A 20,074-nucleotide genomic window follows, 5' to 3' on the forward strand; every position below is an offset into this window, starting at 1 on the left:
ATGTCAGAGCAAAAACCAAGCCATGAGGTCCAAGGAATTGTCCGTAGAGCTCCGAGACAGGATTGTGTCGAGGCACAGATCTGGGGAAGGGTACCAAAAAATGTCCGCAGCATTGAAGCTCCTCAAGAACACAGTGGCCTCCATCATACTTAAATGGAAGAAGTTTGGAACCACCAAGACTCTTCTTAGAGCTGGCTGTCGGGCCAAACTGAGCAATCGGAGAAGGGCTTTGGTCAGAGAGGTGACCAAGAACCCGATGGTCACTCTGACAGAGCTCCAGAATTCCTCTGTGGACATGGGAGAACATTCCAGAAGGAGAAACATTTCTGCAGCACTCCACCAAACAGGCCTTTATGGCAGAGTGACCAGACAGAAGCCACTCCTAAGTTAAAGGCACATGACAGCCTGCTTGGAGTTTGCCAAAAGGCACCTAAAAAGGACTCTCACCATGAGAAACAAGATTCTCTGTTCTGATGAAACCAAGATTGAACTCTTTGGCCTGAATACCAAGCGTCACATCTGGAGGAAACCTGGCACCAGCCCTACAGTGAAGCATGGTGGTGGCAGCAGCATCATGCTGTGGGGATGTTTTTCAGCGGCAGGGACTGGGAAACTAGTCAGGATGGGGGAAAGATGTATGGAGCAAAGTACAGAAAGATCCTTGATGAAAACCTGCCCCAGACAGCTCAGGATACAAGCTTGTAGCGTCATACCCAAGAAGACTGGAGGCTGTAATCGCTGCCAAAGGTGCTTCAACAACATAATGAGTAAAGGGTCTGAATACTTATGTAATGGGGTTAGATTACATTTTTTTGCAAAAACGTCTAAAAACCTGTTTTTGCTTTGACATTATGGGGTATTGTGTGTAAATTGATGAGGGGAAAAACAATTTAATACATTTTAGAATAAGGCTGTAATATAACAACATGGAAAAAGTCAAGGGATCTGAATACTTTCCGAATGCACTGTATTTATTCTGTTATACTCAGCGATGTTCCAGGAAGGAACATCTGAATCTCTGAGCAGAGCAGGATATGACTAATCATCTCAGAAGGGGGCTGAATCAATAACTTGACTGTTAGCGGTTGGCTAAGCAATACGCAGGAATGTGATTTTATAAACACTTCCGAGTGAGTCCTTCATGAGGCAATCATGACGCACACAGATAATTAGCAATCAACACTGTGTTGCATAGCATCTGGCTAGTGTTTTCAAGGCACTCATAAAAACGAGATTGCCAACCCATAGACTTCAGTCCTTCCACACCAACATGCAACAAGGCACCATCCAGTTCGACGTGTCCACTTCAGACCCCTTCAAAATCTGAGGTGGAATTAAACAAGATGTGCTGCCTCCCAACTCACCAGCAACTTCACTTACCTTGGGTCCACCATCACCAACAGCCGCATCGGAAAATCAGTCTCCACCTTTGGTAAACTGGCATACAGGGTATGGAACAACCACAGAACACACAAAGGTACAGGTGTACAAAGCTTGTGTCACCAGCTCGCTCCTGTATGGCAGCAAAACCTGGACACCATACTCACAACAAGAGCGAAGGCAAAACAACTTCCACCTGCACCACCTGAGGCAAATACTGGACATCACTTGGAGAGAGCACAGCTACCCAGTATGTTCCCTCTGAGGCAGCGACGACTTCACAGGCTGGGCCACGTTCGTTGGAATTAATATTCTCTATACAGAATTGTCCGCTGGAAAGAGACCAACTGACCACCCACAGCTACGCTATAAAGATGTCTGCAAGCAAGACCTCAAGTCCTTTGCCATCAACGTCAACACCTGGGAAGATGCCACCTAGGATCGTCTCCACTGACAGCAGGGACTTCGCAGAGGGCTGCAGACAAGAGAAACTAGCCTTAGCTCAACAGAGAAGCAAAGAGGTAACAACATTCGGGCCAGCCTACAAATGTGACATCTGTGGCCGAGTCTGCCTCTCATGGATTGGACCTCACAGCCACATCAGACGCTGTGCTGAGACCTAACCCCACAAGCCTACGATGCCGACAAGTCGAGACTAAGGAATTATTTTCTATTTTGCATCTCAGAAGAAATATCCCAGAATTGTCTCTCCTTTTCTTCAACCATCTCTCTGCCTCTCGCAGGAAGTACATCGAAGTCATTCTCGATAGTCACATTGCAGAGATTGGCCTAATGTTGTTTGGATGACTTTCATAAAAGAAGCCAAACAGCTGGCCTCCTCCTCCTTGTGAGTGCATCTGCTCAGCAATAATGGGGCCCAATTTGAATGTGTAAAGTAAGGGCGATTAAAAAAACACCCCCACACACTGAATTGCACTTACAAATCTCACACGTTAAACTTTCAGAAGGCAAGCCATATGATCACAACCACCAACCAACTACGTATGTGCACTGACAAACAAAACCCTCATTTGTTTTCCCCACTCGGCCTCTCGCTGATCCCTAGAACCCATTCATATATGCATGATTTACATTAGTCCCAAAATGACTGGGGAGGTGGGCCAGTTGACAGAGAAAGAAGTTGACTAAGCAGGAGACTAGCTCTCTCTACTGGCCAAATGGGACAAAACAAGAGCAATTATTTTGGTGAAGAAGGCATCAAGAAACAGCAAGAGCTTTTGTGCCATGTATACAAATGAATTCAAATGTTCAAGATTTATACAGGCCCTACTTGAGGGTAACAAATCTAGTATGTTTCTTCTTGAGAAATAGGAAAATACACATGATCTTTGCATTATTATGTACAGCGGTTTATTTGTGATTTTCCAAAACATTATATACTACATACAATGCACATAAATCAATGTACAATGGATCAACTTAAGAATAAAAGAAACGTAAAAGATACAGAACGGGCGGTGATTGAACAAAGACAATGATAATACTATCAATTAGATCAATGACAAGGCTATGTTGAAAGACAGTTTGAAGCATCGAGTCTTGAGAATTACATGGTGTGCATGTATAAAAGTACTTATCTTGGGACTTTGAGATCAATTACAATGATTGATTACTAATGAGAAATGGTATGGTTAGCAGAAGTCAGAGTCAACAAAATTCCACGTCCAACTAGTCCAAGACTTTACCAGTTTACGTTGCATTTTTTTCACAAGATCAATTCAGATGCTACTTCATAAACTCAATAGTAACATATTGTCCTTTGAGAACGCATCAAGGAAAGCGGTTAGGATTATAAACAAAAATACAAAAGGAGAACTCGACCACTAGTGCTTGCTAACAACTATTTACTGGCATCCAATAGGAGTAAAGATTCAGAACAGTCACACCTTCCATTCCAGTGACACTTTCGCTACATACAGCGTACCAACTGTATTTGGCAGAAGTATACATAGGCTCTAATAACAACTACGTTAGCATAGCATGGCACTTAACATAAATATGAGGAAGAATGGCCATTTGTTATATTTCACACAAATATACTGAACCACATCCTCTCTGCAGAGCAATTGCACTATGATGGTCTATAGTATTAAATAAAAACTGTCAGGTGTGACATGGTGTCTATATACATGTTATGTTGGCCTTACGTACGTCCCTAAAGCATCACCTATGTTTTAAGGGATCTGTCTAAAGAGAGCCCGATAGCTTTAAAGAAGTGAAGCATATTTACGTCCGGTGGATCATCATTTGACATGTGCTTCCCAGAAGGGGTGAGCCGATGGTTATTCTCTAAACCACTAAAGATTGATTTGACAATAAAAGGAATGTAGTTGTGAAAAGCCACTTGAACAAGGTCTTAAAACAGGGGAAAAAAGTAATTTGTTTCATTAAACCCCTGATATTGTCCTAAAATAAGGCTCTGGGTTCTAGGCACACCAAGGTAACGGAGCTAAAATGTGCATTCAATGTTAAAAGACAAACTGTTAAATGACCCTGCGATGCCTACATCATTGCAGATTTGCTATAGTGATCATCAGTAATAGAATTCAGACGTAAGTCAGAGCACAGAGACAGAAACATGAGTATATCATTGGCAAAAACTGCTGGTGAAAGTGTGGACACTGAGTGTGTGCACATATTGTAGTTCTGTGTTTGTTTGTGACATGTGTGTAAGCAAGCGCATATTAAGAGGTAGAAGATAATGATCACAGCAAAACAAAAATATTCCAAAAGTGACCAATATGACTACAGACTAAAAGAGGCTTTCCTCCTCAGAGATATACAATTTCCATTATATCTTTTCTCATCGCTCTCTAGCCAAATAAAACTTTGCCTTTCAAAAAGACATAGGAAGGGGGGTGAAAGTATGATTATACACACACATCTTCCTTGAGTCCTTTACAGAAACATTTAAACAGCATGCTTTGTTGGTAAAGCACTGTGCCACCATAGGGCTGTGTCCTGTACGTCAGCGTTTTACAATAAAGACCTGGATTCCAGAGCGATGAGATATGAGTAAGAGGGGCAGTAGAACACTTTGCTGAGAGCAGCCTGAGCAAGCAATGGCAAAGACGCAAGACAGAGACAACTAAAACATCAAGACAGGATCCCCACATAACCATTTCATAAAACCTTTCATAAATCTTGACACTACATCATACACCAACTAACTGTGTATGATTGCTAACTGACGCTAACTAAGGCCTCTAGCATGAGGAAGCAATGTCATAATATCCCAGCTACAAGCTGTCCAAACCAAGTTGTTAGCATCAATGCATTGAAGGCGACACTTAATAAAAAGAGGAGCCATTTCAACCCCCCCAACACTAAGAGACGTGGAGTGGCGACAGCCCCCTCTTGATCTGTAGGCTTATTTTGAGATGTGTTGAGGTAAATCATCCAGCATTTGAGAAGTAAAAGGAATAAATAAAATGAATTAGTGTTAAAATAGATGAAACAATCATGCCAAAAATACATGTGCGGATGGGAGAGGTAGTTTGTTTTGGTTAACACAGCGCCTGGCGGCACAACTCTGTATACAATCAACTCTAACTGGGATTCAGGATTAGGGTTGCAAAATTCCAGGAAATGTCAATAAAAGTTTTTTGCAACTCTATTCAGAATTCAGCTGGCTTCACACGTCACCAGAGGAATACAACAGAGCCACCAAAAACGAATGCTGGGCCGCTGTGAGCAGTGCCTTATCAGGAATTTGTCTGCAACCATTTACAGAGCTTAATATTACACTGAAACAAGACATTTATTACTTCTATGTAACATTTCTGCCAAGTCAGGTTATTTCATGTCGTTAAACCTGACAAGGCACTGATCACAGAGACACTGCCTCAAATCAGCCATGGTGACTGCATGATATACATATTATTAGTCATTCCTCAGCATCACATATTCCTCTCAATAACAATACTGAGCAGGACTGGACACAGTGGCAGCGGGAACCATCGAGTCAGACGCACTATGACTCATAGTTTTTTGTGTGAAATGTTGCGGCCTGCCTCTTGTACACATGATTGTCTTGCTGTGATAAAGAAAAACAGACCGACACCCTGTGTGTGAAAACAATGGGATCCCTCTATACTGGGTCTGCAACGCATCTCTCTAGGCAGTTTCACTTCAAACAAAGAACTTGACGAAAAACAGAACACTGCAGAGGTTGCCGAAGAGAAAGTCATGGCATGTGTGGATGTATGCATATGTGTGTGTGTGTGTGTGTGTGTGTCACTGTGTTACGTTTGGTTCCCTTCTATGCTATTATGAAAGTTTTCAGTTTCAATGAGGTATCTGTTAAATGTTGAACTGAGAGTTTTGTAAGGCTACCGAGGTGAAGTTGCTGACCTGCGTCGGGAGAGAGGGGTGCAGTTTTTGGGGTGTGTCTTTCTGAGCCAGCTTGGCAGCAGGCAGATAGCTCTTGGAGGAGTTCCTCCCATTAGAGCCCCTGACCCCATCTTCCCTACATTCCTTTACATTGGTTTATGCATACGTGATAGGTTCAAAAAAAGCCAGCTGTCTCCACATGACCTGGCTTACACACAGTGGGGTCTGGACAAGGGCTGCAGTGTGAGAAAACCACTTTGGGCCGGGAGGAGGACACATCCATATACGCTCTGCACACCGGTATTCTATGATTCTTATTCTAAAATTCATCTTTAAATTTGCTATACAGTCTCAGGGTTCACTCCCGAGTCCAACTCCCCAAGCGCTCCTCGCTAGATCAGTTCAGTGTCAGTCACTTCCTATGTAAGGGACGTCACCTATCAATCAGAGTGACATATTCAAAGCCACTACACACGAATTCTGTCCCATCAGCCCTTGGTGCACTACAACCATCGAGTTGGGCCTGAATGGCTGCGGTCGCGTTAAAGCTATGAAGAGTCCTGCGAGGCTGGCTGCTGTTCTATTGCAGAAAAAGAGGCGTTGATTGGCTTGTTGAAGAGAGGCATGCCCGTCGCTACGGTGACTGATTGATTGACCTGTATCCTTGTCAGTTTGAGTTGAGGCAGTGTTAGTAGTAAAGCGCATGATTGTTGTCTTTTTCCTGGTTCCAATGGTGTGGTAGCTTTACAGAGCAGCTTTACAGAGCAGCTTTATAGAGCAGCAGGTTGAGTCAGAACGTCTCCTTGGTATGTGAGAAGGTCTTGACGCAGCTGAATGAACGCTGATTTTAGGAAACAATCTTGATTAAAATCAAACCAGTCCAAAGTAATGAGTTTGCATCAAAACAAGTATAGATATATAGTTGTCAAAGCTTATTGAGACCTCAAAGAGAGGTACAACATAAGAAAATAGTCCATCTCATTTTTGCATATATCTCCAGAGCATACTTCTCAACTGAATTATCTTAGTATTTGCCATCTTCTTCCTTATGTACAGAAATGAGTGGTATTTACAGGCAATGACCACAAGAGGGAGAGCCAGACCTGCAGAACACAACTGTGATATGCTGACCCTTCGACCTACTAAGCAAAACCAAACGGCTCTCAAACAAACTGGTGGGAGTGAATTTGTGATTGTATTTCATTGTGATTAGAATTTGATCTAGCGTTAAAAGCATCTTCAGATTAGATTAAAAAGTTTGCGTAATTACTAGTCATGACAGACAGGTTTGACTAAAGAGGACAACTGTTTTTTTTGTAGGCTTGCACACAGTTGAAGTGGGAAGTTTACATACTTAGGTTGTAGTCATTAAAACTATTTTTCAACCACTACACTAATTTCTTGTTAAACTATAGTTCTGGCAAGTCTGTTAGGACATCTACTTTGTGCATGACAAGTAATTTTTCCAACAATTGTTTACAGACAGATTATTTTACTTATAATTCACTGCATCACAATTCCAGTGGGTCAGAAGTTTACATACATTAAGTTGACTGTGCCTTTAAAGAGATTGGAAAATTCCAGAAAATTATGTCTTGGCTTTAGAAGCTTCTGATAGGCTAATTGACATCAGTTGAGTCAATTGGAGGTGTACCTGTGGATGTATTTCAAGGCCTACCTTCAAAGTCAGTGCCTCTTTGCTTGACATCATGGGAAAATCAAAAGAAATTAGCCAAGACCTCAGAAAAAAATTGTAGACCTCCACAAGTCTGGTTCATATTTGGGAGAAATTTCCAAAAGCCTGAAGGTACCACGTTCATCTGTACAAACAATAGTACGCAAGTTTAAACACCATGGGACCACGCAGCCGTCATACCGCTCAGGAAGGAGACACGTTCTGTCTCCTAGAGATGGGCGTACTTTGGTGCGTAAAGTGCAAATCAATCCCAGAACAACAGCAAAGGACCTTGTGAAGATGCTGGAGGAAACAGGTACAAAAGTAACTATATCCATAGTAAAACGAGGCCTATATCGACATAACCTGAAAGGCCGCTCAGCAAGGAAGAAGCCACTGCTCCAAAACTGCCATAAAAAAAGCCAGACTACGGTTTGCAACTGCACATGGGGACAAAGATTGTACTTTTTGAGAAATGTCCTCTGGTCTGATGAAACAAAAATAGAACTGTCTGGACATAATGACCATTGTTATGTTTGGAGAAAAAGGGGGAGGATTGCAAGCCGAAGAACACCATCCCAACCGTGAAGCACGGGGGTGGCAGCATCATGTTGTGGGGGTGCTTTGCTGCAGGAGGGACTGGTGCACTTCACTAAATAGATGGCATCATGAAGATGGAAAATTATGTGGATATATTGAAGCAACATCTCAAGACATCAGTCAGGAAGTTAAAGCTTGGTCGCAAATGGGTCTTCCAAATGGACAATGACCCCCAAGCATACTTCCAAAGTTGTGGCAAAATGGCTTAAGGACAACAAGGTATTGGAGTGGCCATCGTAAAGCCCTGACCTCAATCCTATAGAAAATGTGTGGGCAGAACTGAAAAAGCGTGTGAGAGCCAGGAGGCCAACAAACCTGACTCAGTTACACCAGCTGTCAGGAGGAAATGGGCCAAAATACACCCAACTTATTGTGGGAAGCTTGTAGAAAGCTACCCAAAAAGGTTTGACCCAAGTTAAACAATTTAAAAGCAATGCTACCAAATACTAATTGAGTGTATAACTTCTGACCCACTGGGAATGTGATGAAAGAAATAAAAGCTGAAAGAAATCATTCTCTTACATTTCACATTCTTAAAATAAAGTGGTGATCCTAACTGACCTAAAACCGGGACTTTTTACTGGGATTGTGAAAGACTGAGTTAAATGTATTTGGCTAAGGTGTATGTAAACTTCCGACTTCAACTGTACATATGTATTTAGCAACGGCTAACTTCTCCCTGAGGCATGGCCGTTAGCCACCTTACTAGGTTAGTTTAGCTCATTTTATTTTAGCTAGCCAATAATCCATAATGAAAATGAACTAAAAACATGTTGCTCTTTCCTCTTATGAAGGCAAGAGCTTTTTGAGTGGCAAATGTATATATTTGAAGGGGCAACAGATCCAAATAGTTTCCAGATTTTCCACACATATCCCATGTAGCCTGCACTTTAACCAATCCATTAACTGTTACTGAAACACAGATGTTAGTCCCACTACTAAACACTCAGTCAGAGCCTGTGCACAACACCCTCTTGTGGTCATTCAATATACAAACATCAAAAATAGAAGGCCCCTCACACTCTACTCGGGGTGTGTCTGTGCGTGTATGCTTGTATGCATGCATTACATTTTTTACATTTGAAACACCATGTCAACACATACACACATTCATATGCACACAAATAGGGCCTACATATCCTATCATATACATTAGATTACTCATCCATTTGTTTTAATCGAAACAACCTTTTTTTAAATATAGATATTAGCTTATGTATGTATGTATATATATTTATAAATACATTCTGTTTGAAATTCCCTTTTTCTTATCAATGGGAAATTCCAACCTTATCAAAGCCCCTCACTCTCTTTACCCATAATCCCCTAATTAACCCCCCAAAACCTTCTTTGACAGTGACACTATCAGGTCCATTCGGCTATCCCCCCTCAGATACCCTTCCATCGCTGAACCCTCCATCCAGCAACTCAACGCCATCTTGGGGGTCCCTCATGGGGAGGGGTCAGAGGGGCTGCTATGACACCTCGCTCCCAAACACCTCCAGCACCAGCGGGGTGAGCTGCATGCTGTGCTCTGGCTGGAAGGACAGCGAGCGGTACTGCTTGGAGTGCTCCTCGTTGAGGCTGCGCAGGTCGGCCAGCTTCTGGATCATCCTGGCGTAGAGCAGCCGTCCTCCTGGGTGGTTCACTCTGATGTAGGCCTGGAGCACCTCTGACAGACGGTCCTGGAGAACCTCGATCTTAGCGTGATCCTGCACCCCAGGTCGATCTACAGGGAGGAGAGAGAGGCCCTTAAAAGGAGGGGTGGAGAGAGGGGAATGCACACAAAAATACCATACAAACAGATGCTGTACATGTGCGCACAAACATGTACAAAAGCATCCAAAGCACACTAACAAGCACACATGACAGCAAGCGGGTAGATACCTGGAGACAGCAGGCAGATGGCCATGAGCAGCACGTGTTCCTCCTCATGGAGCTTGAGTTTCTTCAGGCCCACCTGGAACTTCACCAGTGGCTCCAACAGGTCCAGAGTGTGACCCGCTACAGGGAGGGGCCGACAGTGGGTTAAGTGTGTGCTCATGTGGTTTGACACGGTCCTCCATATTTATTTGGACAGTGAAGCTAAAATGTTTACATTTGTCTCGATACTCCAGGTACACTAAGTACTTGGACAAATTCACTTAGTGTATTAAAGTAGTCAAAAGTGTAGTGTTTGGTCCCATATTCCAAGCACACAATGACTAAATCAAGCTTGTGACTCTACAAACTTGTTGAATGCATTTGCAGTTTGTTTTGGTTGTGCTTTGTATTATGCTTTGCCCAATAGGAACTGAATGGTGAATAAGTGTCATTTTGGAGTCACTTTTATTGAAAAATGAAATTTGATGTTTCTGAACATTTCTACATTAATGTGGATGCTGCCATGATTAGGGATAATCATGAATGAATCTTGAATAATGATGATTATACCCCAAAATAATAAAGATAATCTCCCCCCTAAAATGCTAACCTCTCACCATTACCAATAACAAGGGGGGGTGTATGGTCTTTGTGCCTCTAACATTCCCACTCATCAGCGTTGAGTTGTGCCTGAAAGCTCTTAGCCGCGGTATATTGGCCATATACCACACCCCCTCGGGCCTTATTGCTCAACTATTCCTAATCAAGGCAGCATCTACATTAAAGCTGCAATATGTCAGTTTTTGGGCGACCAGACCAAATTCAACTTAGAAAAGTGTGTTATAGATCTGTCTGTCATTCTCATTGAAAGCAAGTCTAAGCAGCGGTAGATCTGTTTTATGTGCGCTATTTCTATTTCCCGTTCTTAAGCTTCGTTTTGGCGTCTTTTTCTTTCGGGTTTGTACACCAGTTTTAAACTGCGGAAAATATCATTCACACCGGTTTACATGGTACAATGATACACTAAACTATACTATTAGAATTTTATCAACAAAGAAATTGTGGAGCAATTTCTGTATAGTGCATCTTTAATGTAGAAGCATTCAGAAACATCTTCTATTCTTATTTGCAATAAAAGTGACTCCAAAATGATAATTCCTTATTTGCCATTAATTTTTATATTGGGCACAACCAAAACAAACAGCAAATACATTCAACACGTTTGTAGAGTCACAAGCTTGATGTAATCATTGTGTGCTATGAATATGGGACCAAATACTAAAACTCTTGACTAATTTAATACACTATAAGTGAATTTGTTCAAATACTTATGAATTCTTCTGTTTTGTTACAGCCATATTCTAAAATGTTAAAAAATATATATTTTTCCTCCTCGTCAATCTACATACACACAATACCCCATAATGAAAAAGCGAAGAGGTTTGTTGAAATGTTTGCAAATGTATTAAAAATAAAAAACAGAAATACCTTTATTTACAAAAGTATTCAGACCATTTGCTATGAGATTCAAAATTGAGCTCAGGTGCATCCTGTTTCCATTGATCATCCTTGATGTTTCTACAACTTGGGAGTCCACCTGTGGTACATTCAATTGATTGGACTTGATTTGGAAAGGCACACATCTGTCTATATAAGATCCCACAGTTGACAGTGCATGTCAGAGTAAAAACCAAGCCATGAGGTTGAAGGAATTGTCCATAGAGCTCAGAGACAGGATTGTGTAGAAGCACAGATCTGGGTAAGGGTACCAAAACATTTCTGCAGCATTGAAGGTCCCCAAGAACACAGTGGCCTCCATCATTCTTAAATGGAAGAAGTTTGGCACCACCAAGACTCTTCCTACAGCTGGCTGCCCAGCCAAACTGAGCAATCGGGGGAGAAGGGCCTTGGTCAGGGACGTGACCAAGAACCCGATGGTCACTCTGACAGAGGTCCAGAGTTCCTCTGTGGAGATGGGAGAACCATCCAGAAGGACAACCATCTCTGCAGCACTACACCAATTAGGCCTTTATGGTTGAGCGGCCAGACAGAAGCCACTCTTCAGTTAAAGGCACATGACAGCCTGCTGGGAGTTTGCCAAAAGGCACCTAAAGGACTCTGACCATGAGAAACAAAATTATCTGCTCTGATGAAACCAAGATTGAACTCTTTGGCCTGAATGCCAAGCGTCACATCTGGAGGAAACCTGGCACCAGCCCTACAGTGAAGCATGGTGGTGGCAGCAGCATCATGCTGTGGGGATGTTTTTCAGCGGCAGGGACTGGGAGACTAGTTAGGATCGAGGCAAAGATGAACAGAGTAAAGTAGAGAGAGATCCTTGATGAATACCTGCTCCAGAGTGCTCAGAAACAAACTGGGGCAAAGGTTCCCCTTCCAAGAGGACAACGACCCTAAACACACAGCCAAGACAACGCAGGAGTAGCTTCGGGACAAGTCTCAATGTCCTAGAGTGGCCCAGCCAGAGCCCGGACTTGAACCTGATCGAACATCTCTGGAGAGAACTGAAAATAGCTGTGCCGCGACGCTCCCCATCCAACCTGACAGAGCTTGAGAGGATCGGCAGAGAAGCATGAGAGAAACTCCCCAAATACAGGTGTGCCATGCTTGTAGCGTCATACCCAACAAGACTTGAGGATGTCATTGCTGCCAAAGGTGCTTCAACAAAGTACTGAGTAGAGGGTCTGAATACTTATGTAAATGTTATATTTCATATTTTTTTATTATACATTTGCAAACATTTCTAAAAACCAGTTTTTGCTTTGTCATTAAGGGGTAGGTAGTGTGTGTAGATTGAGGAAACTATTTAATCCATTTTAGAATAAGTATAACTTAACAAAATGTGGAAAAAGTCACGGAGTCTGAATACTTTCCAAATGCACTGTACACAGTGCTTCCATTTCTAAACAGTAAAACATATGAAAATACCCTAAAATAAAAGGTGGCATTCTTGCACAGTTGCTTTAAATGAAACATTTGATCTCAAAACCAAAAGGCTGAAGTATAGAGCCAAATTTAAACATGCGGAGGGGAGTGTACATACAGTGTGTAGAGTGTGTGTGTGTGTACATGTATTTCACCCTTGGTGACGTCGTTGACGCAGTACTTGAAGTCAGGACCACCACCACAGCTCCAGGACATGTCCTCTAGGTTGAAGGACTGGTTGGAACGCAGCATGATGATCTCGATGGCACTGGATTTCAGCAGGGCGATCTGGTCCTCAGCAGTCAGCCCTCTGGAAACACACAATACATGTATTGAGCCAAACATGCAGATTGACAGGGTGCCCTCACCCCATCATACACAGAGGGCCTTATCTGCTTTTACTTTACCTGATGAGAAACTGTGGCAATAGCAACCTATTTCTCCCAATGTGAAATTCATTCCAGATTTGATGGCAGAGACAGTGTTTCATTGGTACCAAAAGATGAGGGAATCGGCATAACAACAATCAAAGGCTGGAATCTTACAGCACATTGGGCGATGTCATTCTTCTATTTCCAAACTAAACGAAGTAGTTCTTAACCTTGAAACTGGAATTGCCTCATTGTCATTGTCTGACAAATATTTAATTGCCATCTTTTGCTCGTTTCTATTTTTTTGTACACACAGATGAATGAATTGAATGAGCACTGTTTTCTAGAATTTTCTAAGGGAGGGGGAGACCGGAAAGGACAGGTAGCACAATGAATTTTATGGTTACCGGGACAACAGCCTTCCATGGTGCACTGCAGCGTGTGCTTCACTTAAATGTTGCTATTGGAGGCATGAGCACACAGGCTTTACCTCATCCAACCTTCCATATTCACACACCGGTACGAAGGTTAACACCAAACTAACGGGAAACTCTATCCGCTCTGTCTCTGTGCCTATTCCCTTCTTATGATGAGTCATCATGAGCCTGACAGCCTTTGTTAGTGTGGCTAACACACAGCCAGCCAGGTTATTCTAAACAGATCCTCCGACACAAAGGGAATCCTGAATACATGCAACACTGACTGACATGGCTAGAAATGGAGATCTGTTTACACCTGTGATCTAACCCTTCGTCACAAATACAGGATTCAGCCATTTACCTGAATGCTTTCTAAGACCGAAGTATGAATAACGTTTCTTACCCATTTCGTTTCATTCGATTAAAAAACAAGCATATAGCCTCCCCTCCTCTCAATAAAGGCAGTTGTTTTTGTCCTGCCCAATGCAAATCAAACTGTCACCTGTGTCGAATACAACATGTGTAGACTTTACTGTGAAATGCTTACTTACAAAGCCTTAACCAACAGTGCAGTTCAAGAAAGAGTTAAGAAAATATTTACCAAATAAATATGAGTAAAAAAATAAATAACGGGGCTATATACAGGGTGCCCCGATACGAATTGGAGTGGGTCTAGGGTATCCGCGAGGATGCTGTTGATATGAGCCATGACCAGCCTTTCAAAGCACTTCATGGCTACTGACGTGAGTGCTACAGGGCGGTAATCATTTAGGCAGGTTACCGTAGTGTTCTTGGGCACAGGGACTATGGTGGTCTGCTTGAAACATGTAGATATTACAGACTCAGTCAGGGAGAGGTTGAAAATGTCAGTGAAGACACTTGCCAGTTTGTCCGCGCATGCTTAGAGTACACGTTCTGGTAATACGTCTGGCCACGAGGCTTTGTGAATGTTGACCTGTTTGAAGGTCTTGCTCACCTCGGCTACCGAGAGCGCTATCACATAGTCGTTCAGAACAACTGGTGCTCTCATGCATGCTTCAGTGTTGCTTGCCTTGAAGCGAGCATAAAAGTAATTTAGCTTGTCTGGTAGACTCGCATCACTGGGCAGCTCGTGGCTGAGTTTCCCTTTGTAGTCCGTAACGGTTTTCAAGCCCTGTCACATCCAACGAGCATCAGAGCCGATGTGATAGGATTCAATCTTAATCCTGTATTGATGCTTTGCTTGTTTGATGGTTCATCGGAAGCCTGAGCAGGATTTATTTTAAGCATCTGGATAAGTGTCCCGCTCCTTGAGTTCGATGCGGATATTGCCTGTAATCCATGGCTTCTGGTTGGGATATGTACGTACAGTCACAGTGGGGACAACGTTGTCAATGCACTTATTGATGAAGCCGATGACTGAGGTGGTATACTCCTCAATGCCCTTTGATGAATCCCGGAACATATTCCAGCCTGTGCTAGCAAAACAGTCCTTTCGCGTAGCATCCACGTCATCTGACCACTTCTGTATTGAGCGAGTCACTGGTACTTCCTGCTTTAGTATTTGCTTGTAAGCAGGAATCAGGAGGCTATAATTATGGTCAGATTTGCCAAATGGAGGGCGGGAGAGAGCTTTGTATGCATCTCTGTGTGTGGAGTAAAGGTGGTCTAGAGTTTTTTTCCCCCTCTGGTTGCACATGCTGGTAGAAATTAGGTAAAACAGAAGTAAGTTTCCCTGCATTAACCTCTTGAACCTCTGGGGGCAGTATTTCATTTTTGGATGAAAAACGTTCCCGTTTTAAACAAGATATTTTGTCACGAAAAGATGCTCGACTATGCATATAATTGACAGCTTTGGAAAGAAAACACTCTGACGTTTCCAAAACTGCAAAGATCTTGTCTGTGAGTGCCACAGAACTAATGCTACAGGCGAAACCAAGATGAAATTTCATACAGGAAGTGAGCCAGATTTTGAATGCGCTGTGTTCCAATGTCTCCTTATATGGCTGTGAATGCGCAAGGAATGAGCCTACACTTTCTGTCGTTTCCCCAAGGTGTCTGCAGCATTGTGACGTATTTGTAAGCATATCATTGGAAAATTGACCATAAGAGACTACATTTACCAGGTGTCCGCTCGGTGTCCTCCGTCGAAACTATTGCATAATCTCCAGGTGCGTGCATTTTTCCATTTTGTTCAGAGGAGAAACCAAACTGCCACGAGTGATTTATAATCGAATAGATATGTGAAAAACACCTTGAGGATTGATTCTAAACAATGTTTGCCATGTTTCTGTCGATATTATGGAGTTAATTTGGAAAAAAGTTTGCCGTTGTAATGACTGAATTTTCGGGTTTTTTTCTTAGCCAAACGTGATGAACAAAACGGAGCGATTTCTCATACACAAATAATATTTTTGGAAAATCCTCATTGAAAACATCCAAAGTTCTTCAAAGGTAAATTATTTTCTTTGAATGCTTTTCTTGTTATTGTGAAAATGTTGCCTGCTGAATGCTAGGCTTAATGCTATGCTGGCTATCAATACTCTTACACAAATGCTTGTGTAGCTATGGTTGAAAAGCATTTTTTGAAAATCTGAGATGACAGTGTTGTTAACAAAAGGCTAAGCTTGTGAGCCAATATATTTATTTCATTTCATTTGCGATTTTCATGAATAGTTAACGTTGCGTTATGGTAATGAGCTTGAGGCTATAATTACGCTCCCGGATACGGGATTGCTCGTCGCAACAGGTTAAAGTCCCCGGCCACTAGGAGCGCCACCTCTGGATGAGCATTTTCTTGTTTGCTTATGGCCTTATACAGCTGGTTGAGTGCGGTCTTAGTGCCAGCATCGGTTTGTGGAGGTAAATAGACGGCTACGAATAATATAGATGAGAATGCTCTTAGTAGATAGTGTGGTCTACAGCTTATCATAAGGTACTCTACCTCAGGCGAGAAATACCTCGAGACTCCTTTAAAACTTGTTATGGATAGGGGGCAGCATTTTCACATTTGGATGAAAAGCGTGCCAAGAGTAAACTGCCTCCTACTCAGTCCCAGATGCTAATATATGCATATTATTAGTAGTATTGGATAGAAAACACTCTGAAGTTTCTAAAACTTTTGAATGATGTCTGTGAGTATAACAGAACTCATATGGCAGGTAAAAACCTGAGAAAAAAATCCAACCAGGAAGTGGGAAATCTAAGGTTTGTAGGTTTTCAACTCTGCCCCTATTGAATATACAGTGGGGTATGGGTCATCTTGCACTTCCTGTGGCTTCCACTAGATGTCAACAGTCTTTAGAACGTTGTTTCAGGCTTCTACTGTGAAGGGGGGCTGAAAGGGAGGGTAATGAGTCAGAGGTCTGCCAGCATCCTCGGTCTCGTGACGTGCGGTCATGAGAAAGTTACCTCTCGTTCCATTGCTTTTCTACAGAGAAATTAATTCTCCAGGTGGGACATTATTGAACATTTATGATTTAAAAAATCCTAAAGATTGATTCTATACATCGTTTGATTTGTTTCTACGACCAGTAATATAACTTTTGGGAATTTTCGTCCGACATTTCCGCTGGACTTGCCCGCGCCTCGTGAGTTTCGATTTGTTTACTAAATGCCCTTACAAAAGGAGGAATTTGGACATAAATTATGGACTTTATGGAACAAATCAAACATTTATTGTGGAACTGGGATTCCTGGGAGTGCATTCTGACGAAGATCATCAAAGTTAATATTTATAATGCTATTTCTGACTTATGTTGACTCCAACATGGCGGATATATTCTTGGGTTTTGTATGTCGTCTGAGCGCCATACTCAGATTATTGCATGGTTTGCTTTTTCTGTAAAGTTTTTAAAAAATCTGACACAGCAGTTGCATTAAGGAGAAGTATATATTTAAATCTGTGAATAACACTTGTATCTTTTATTAATGTTTATTATGAGTATTTCTGTGATTTGATGTGGCTCTGTGCAAATTCACAGGATGTTTTGGAGGCAAAGCCAAATGTAAACTGAGGTTTTTGGATATAAATATGAACTTGATCGAACAAAACATACATGCATTGTGTAAAATGTTGTCCCGGGAGTGTCATCTCATGAAGAATATCAAAGGTTAGTGATTCATTTTATCAATATTTCTGCTTTTTGTGACTCCTCTCTTTGCTTGAAAAATCACTGTATGCTTTCTGTGACTATTTGCTGACCTAACAATGATATGTTCTGCTTTCGCCAAAAAGCTTTTTTGAAAGCGGACACTGTGGTTGGATTAAGGAGAATTTTATCTTTAAAATGGTGCCTAATACTTGTATGTTTGAGAAAATGTAATTATGAGATTTCTGTTGATTGAATATTGCGCCCTGCAATTTCATTGGCTGTTGGCTGTCTAGGACTGGGTTTCATTGGCCGTTGGCTGTCTAGGACTGGGGTTTCGCTAGCGGAACCCCAGTCCTAGACAGGTTAATATTAGACATTGCGCATCAGCTGTTATTGACAAAAAGACCCACACACCCACCCCTCATCTTACCAGACCTAGCTTCTCTGTCCTGCCCATGCATGGAAAATCCTGCCAGCTCTATATTATCCATGTCGTAGTTCAGTCAAAACTCGGTGCAACATAAGATATTACAGTTTTTAAATGTTCCGTTGGTAGTATAATCTTGATCATAGGTCATCCATTTTATTTTCCAATGATTGCACGGTGGCCAATAGAACAGATGACAGTGGGGAGTTTACTCACTCGCCTACGAATTCTCAAAAGGCAGCCCGAAATCCCCCCCCCTTTTCTCCGTCTTTTCTTCACGCAAATTAAGGGATTTTGGCCCGTTCCTGAGAAAGCAGTATATCAGTTGCGTTGGACTCAAGTAGTCAAGACTATTGATAAGGGTTTGGCTCGTGACACCTCTTTGAAATAAGTCTTAAATCATCAAAACTTTATTAAACTAATCACGTTTTGGATGTGAGTAAAAACCCAGTGGGAAAGTTTTTGCTGATCCCTTGACTTTTTTTCACATTTTGTTACATTACAGCCTTATGGGCTGTTGTTTCTCTTTACTTATTTGAGCTGTTCTTGCCATAATATGGACTTGGTCTTTTACCAAATAGGGCTGTCTTCTGTATATACCCCCATACTTTATCACAACACAACTAATGGGCTCAAACGCATTAAGGAAAGAAATTCCACAAATTCACTTTTAACAAGGCACACCTGTTAATTGAAATGCATTCCAGGTGAGCACAAATTCACACTTATGAAGATGGTTGAGAGAATGCCAAGAGTGTGCAAAGCCATCAAGGCAAAGTGTGGCTACTTTAAAGAATCTCAAATATAAAATATATTTTGATATATAATAATTTAACAGATTCATACACGAACAACCAGAGCACAAAATGTAATCAAAATGTTGTTTTAAAGTGTCCTATAGTTTCCTTATATAAGTACGATCAGCAATGTTTTTTAGTTTTAACAAAGCACAAACTTGTTTAAACTGTTTTCGGGCTACCTTCAGACGAGTCTTGTGAGCATCCTAGAGCAAAATAACCAACGTACGTGTTGGTGGAAGTCTCACCTTTCTATAGAGGGGTCATATAGTGTGTAGCCCAAACTGTTCGAACGCTACAGACAGAAGTTGGCAGAGTCCCGTGACGCTTGTGGGGGTTGTAGAGCAAAATGGAGAACACCATTGTGTTTGTGACACGTAGGCCAAACCGTTCGGATGTTTTCATGAGAAGAACACCGCTGTAGCTTGGCCACCTTCCACCGCCGCCATTTGCGGATGCGGTGGATTGAGACGTAGCTCATGCAAAAAAACATAACTCTAGTTGAGTTCCACTTTAGATGGTGTAGAAATATACCAAATCACTACAAAAATAACTCAGTTGCCGGAGACGAAGGGAGCCGCTCAGGGATTTCACCATGAGGCCAATGGTGACTTTAAAACAGTTACAAAGTTTAATGGCTGGGATAGGAGAAAACTGAGGATGGTTCAACTACATTATAGTTAGCAAATAATACTAACCTAATTGACAGAGTGAAAAGAAGAGAGCCTGTACAAAATACATATATTCCAAAACATGCATCCTGTTTGCAACAAGGCACTAAATAAATATTTTTTGTCCAGATTACAAAGTGTTATATTTGGGGCAAATCCAATACAACACATTTTCAAGTGGTGGCTGCATCATGTTATGCTTGTCATCATTAAGGACTGGGGAGTCGTATTTTTTAAGAATAAAAAAAACAAATGGAACAGACCTAAGTACAGGCAAAATCCTAGAGGAAAACCTGGTTCAGTCTGCCTTCCAACAGACACTGGGAGATTAATTCACCTTTCAGCAGGACAATAACCTAAAACACAAGGCCACATCTACACTGGAGTTTCTTACCAATGAGACAGTGAATGTTCTTTAGTAGCCAAGTTCAAGTTTTGACATGAAAATCTATAGCAAGACCTGTTTGTCTCGCAATGATCCACGACCAACTTGACAAGCTTG

At 41.9% G+C, this 20,074-nt stretch overlaps 1 protein-coding gene across 3 annotated transcripts in view; it reads right to left on the reverse strand.

Moving 5' to 3' along the window:
- Positions 1-2,728: 2,728 nt before the first annotated feature.
- The window catches only part of LOC110532402 (vitamin D3 receptor A), an 86,046-nt gene continuing 68,700 nt past the window's right edge, over positions 2,729-20,074 (reverse strand). For all 3 annotated transcript variants that reach the window (XM_021616277.3, XM_021616278.3, XM_021616279.3), the window contains 3 exons: positions 12,970-13,124; positions 9,896-10,012; positions 2,729-9,737 (listed from right to left, as the gene is read on the reverse strand). In XM_021616277.3, the coding sequence (XP_021471952.1) occupies positions 9,484-9,737; positions 9,896-10,012; positions 12,970-13,124 (526 nt within the window). In that variant the 3' untranslated portion in view covers positions 2,729-9,483. The remainder of the gene's footprint in view (positions 9,738-9,895; positions 10,013-12,969; positions 13,125-20,074) is intronic.

This window comes from Oncorhynchus mykiss, chromosome 9 (assembly GCF_057628025.1).
Source record: "Oncorhynchus mykiss isolate SJ-2025 chromosome 9, ASM5762802v1, whole genome shotgun sequence".
Taxonomy (NCBI): Eukaryota; Metazoa; Chordata; class Actinopteri; order Salmoniformes; family Salmonidae; genus Oncorhynchus; species Oncorhynchus mykiss.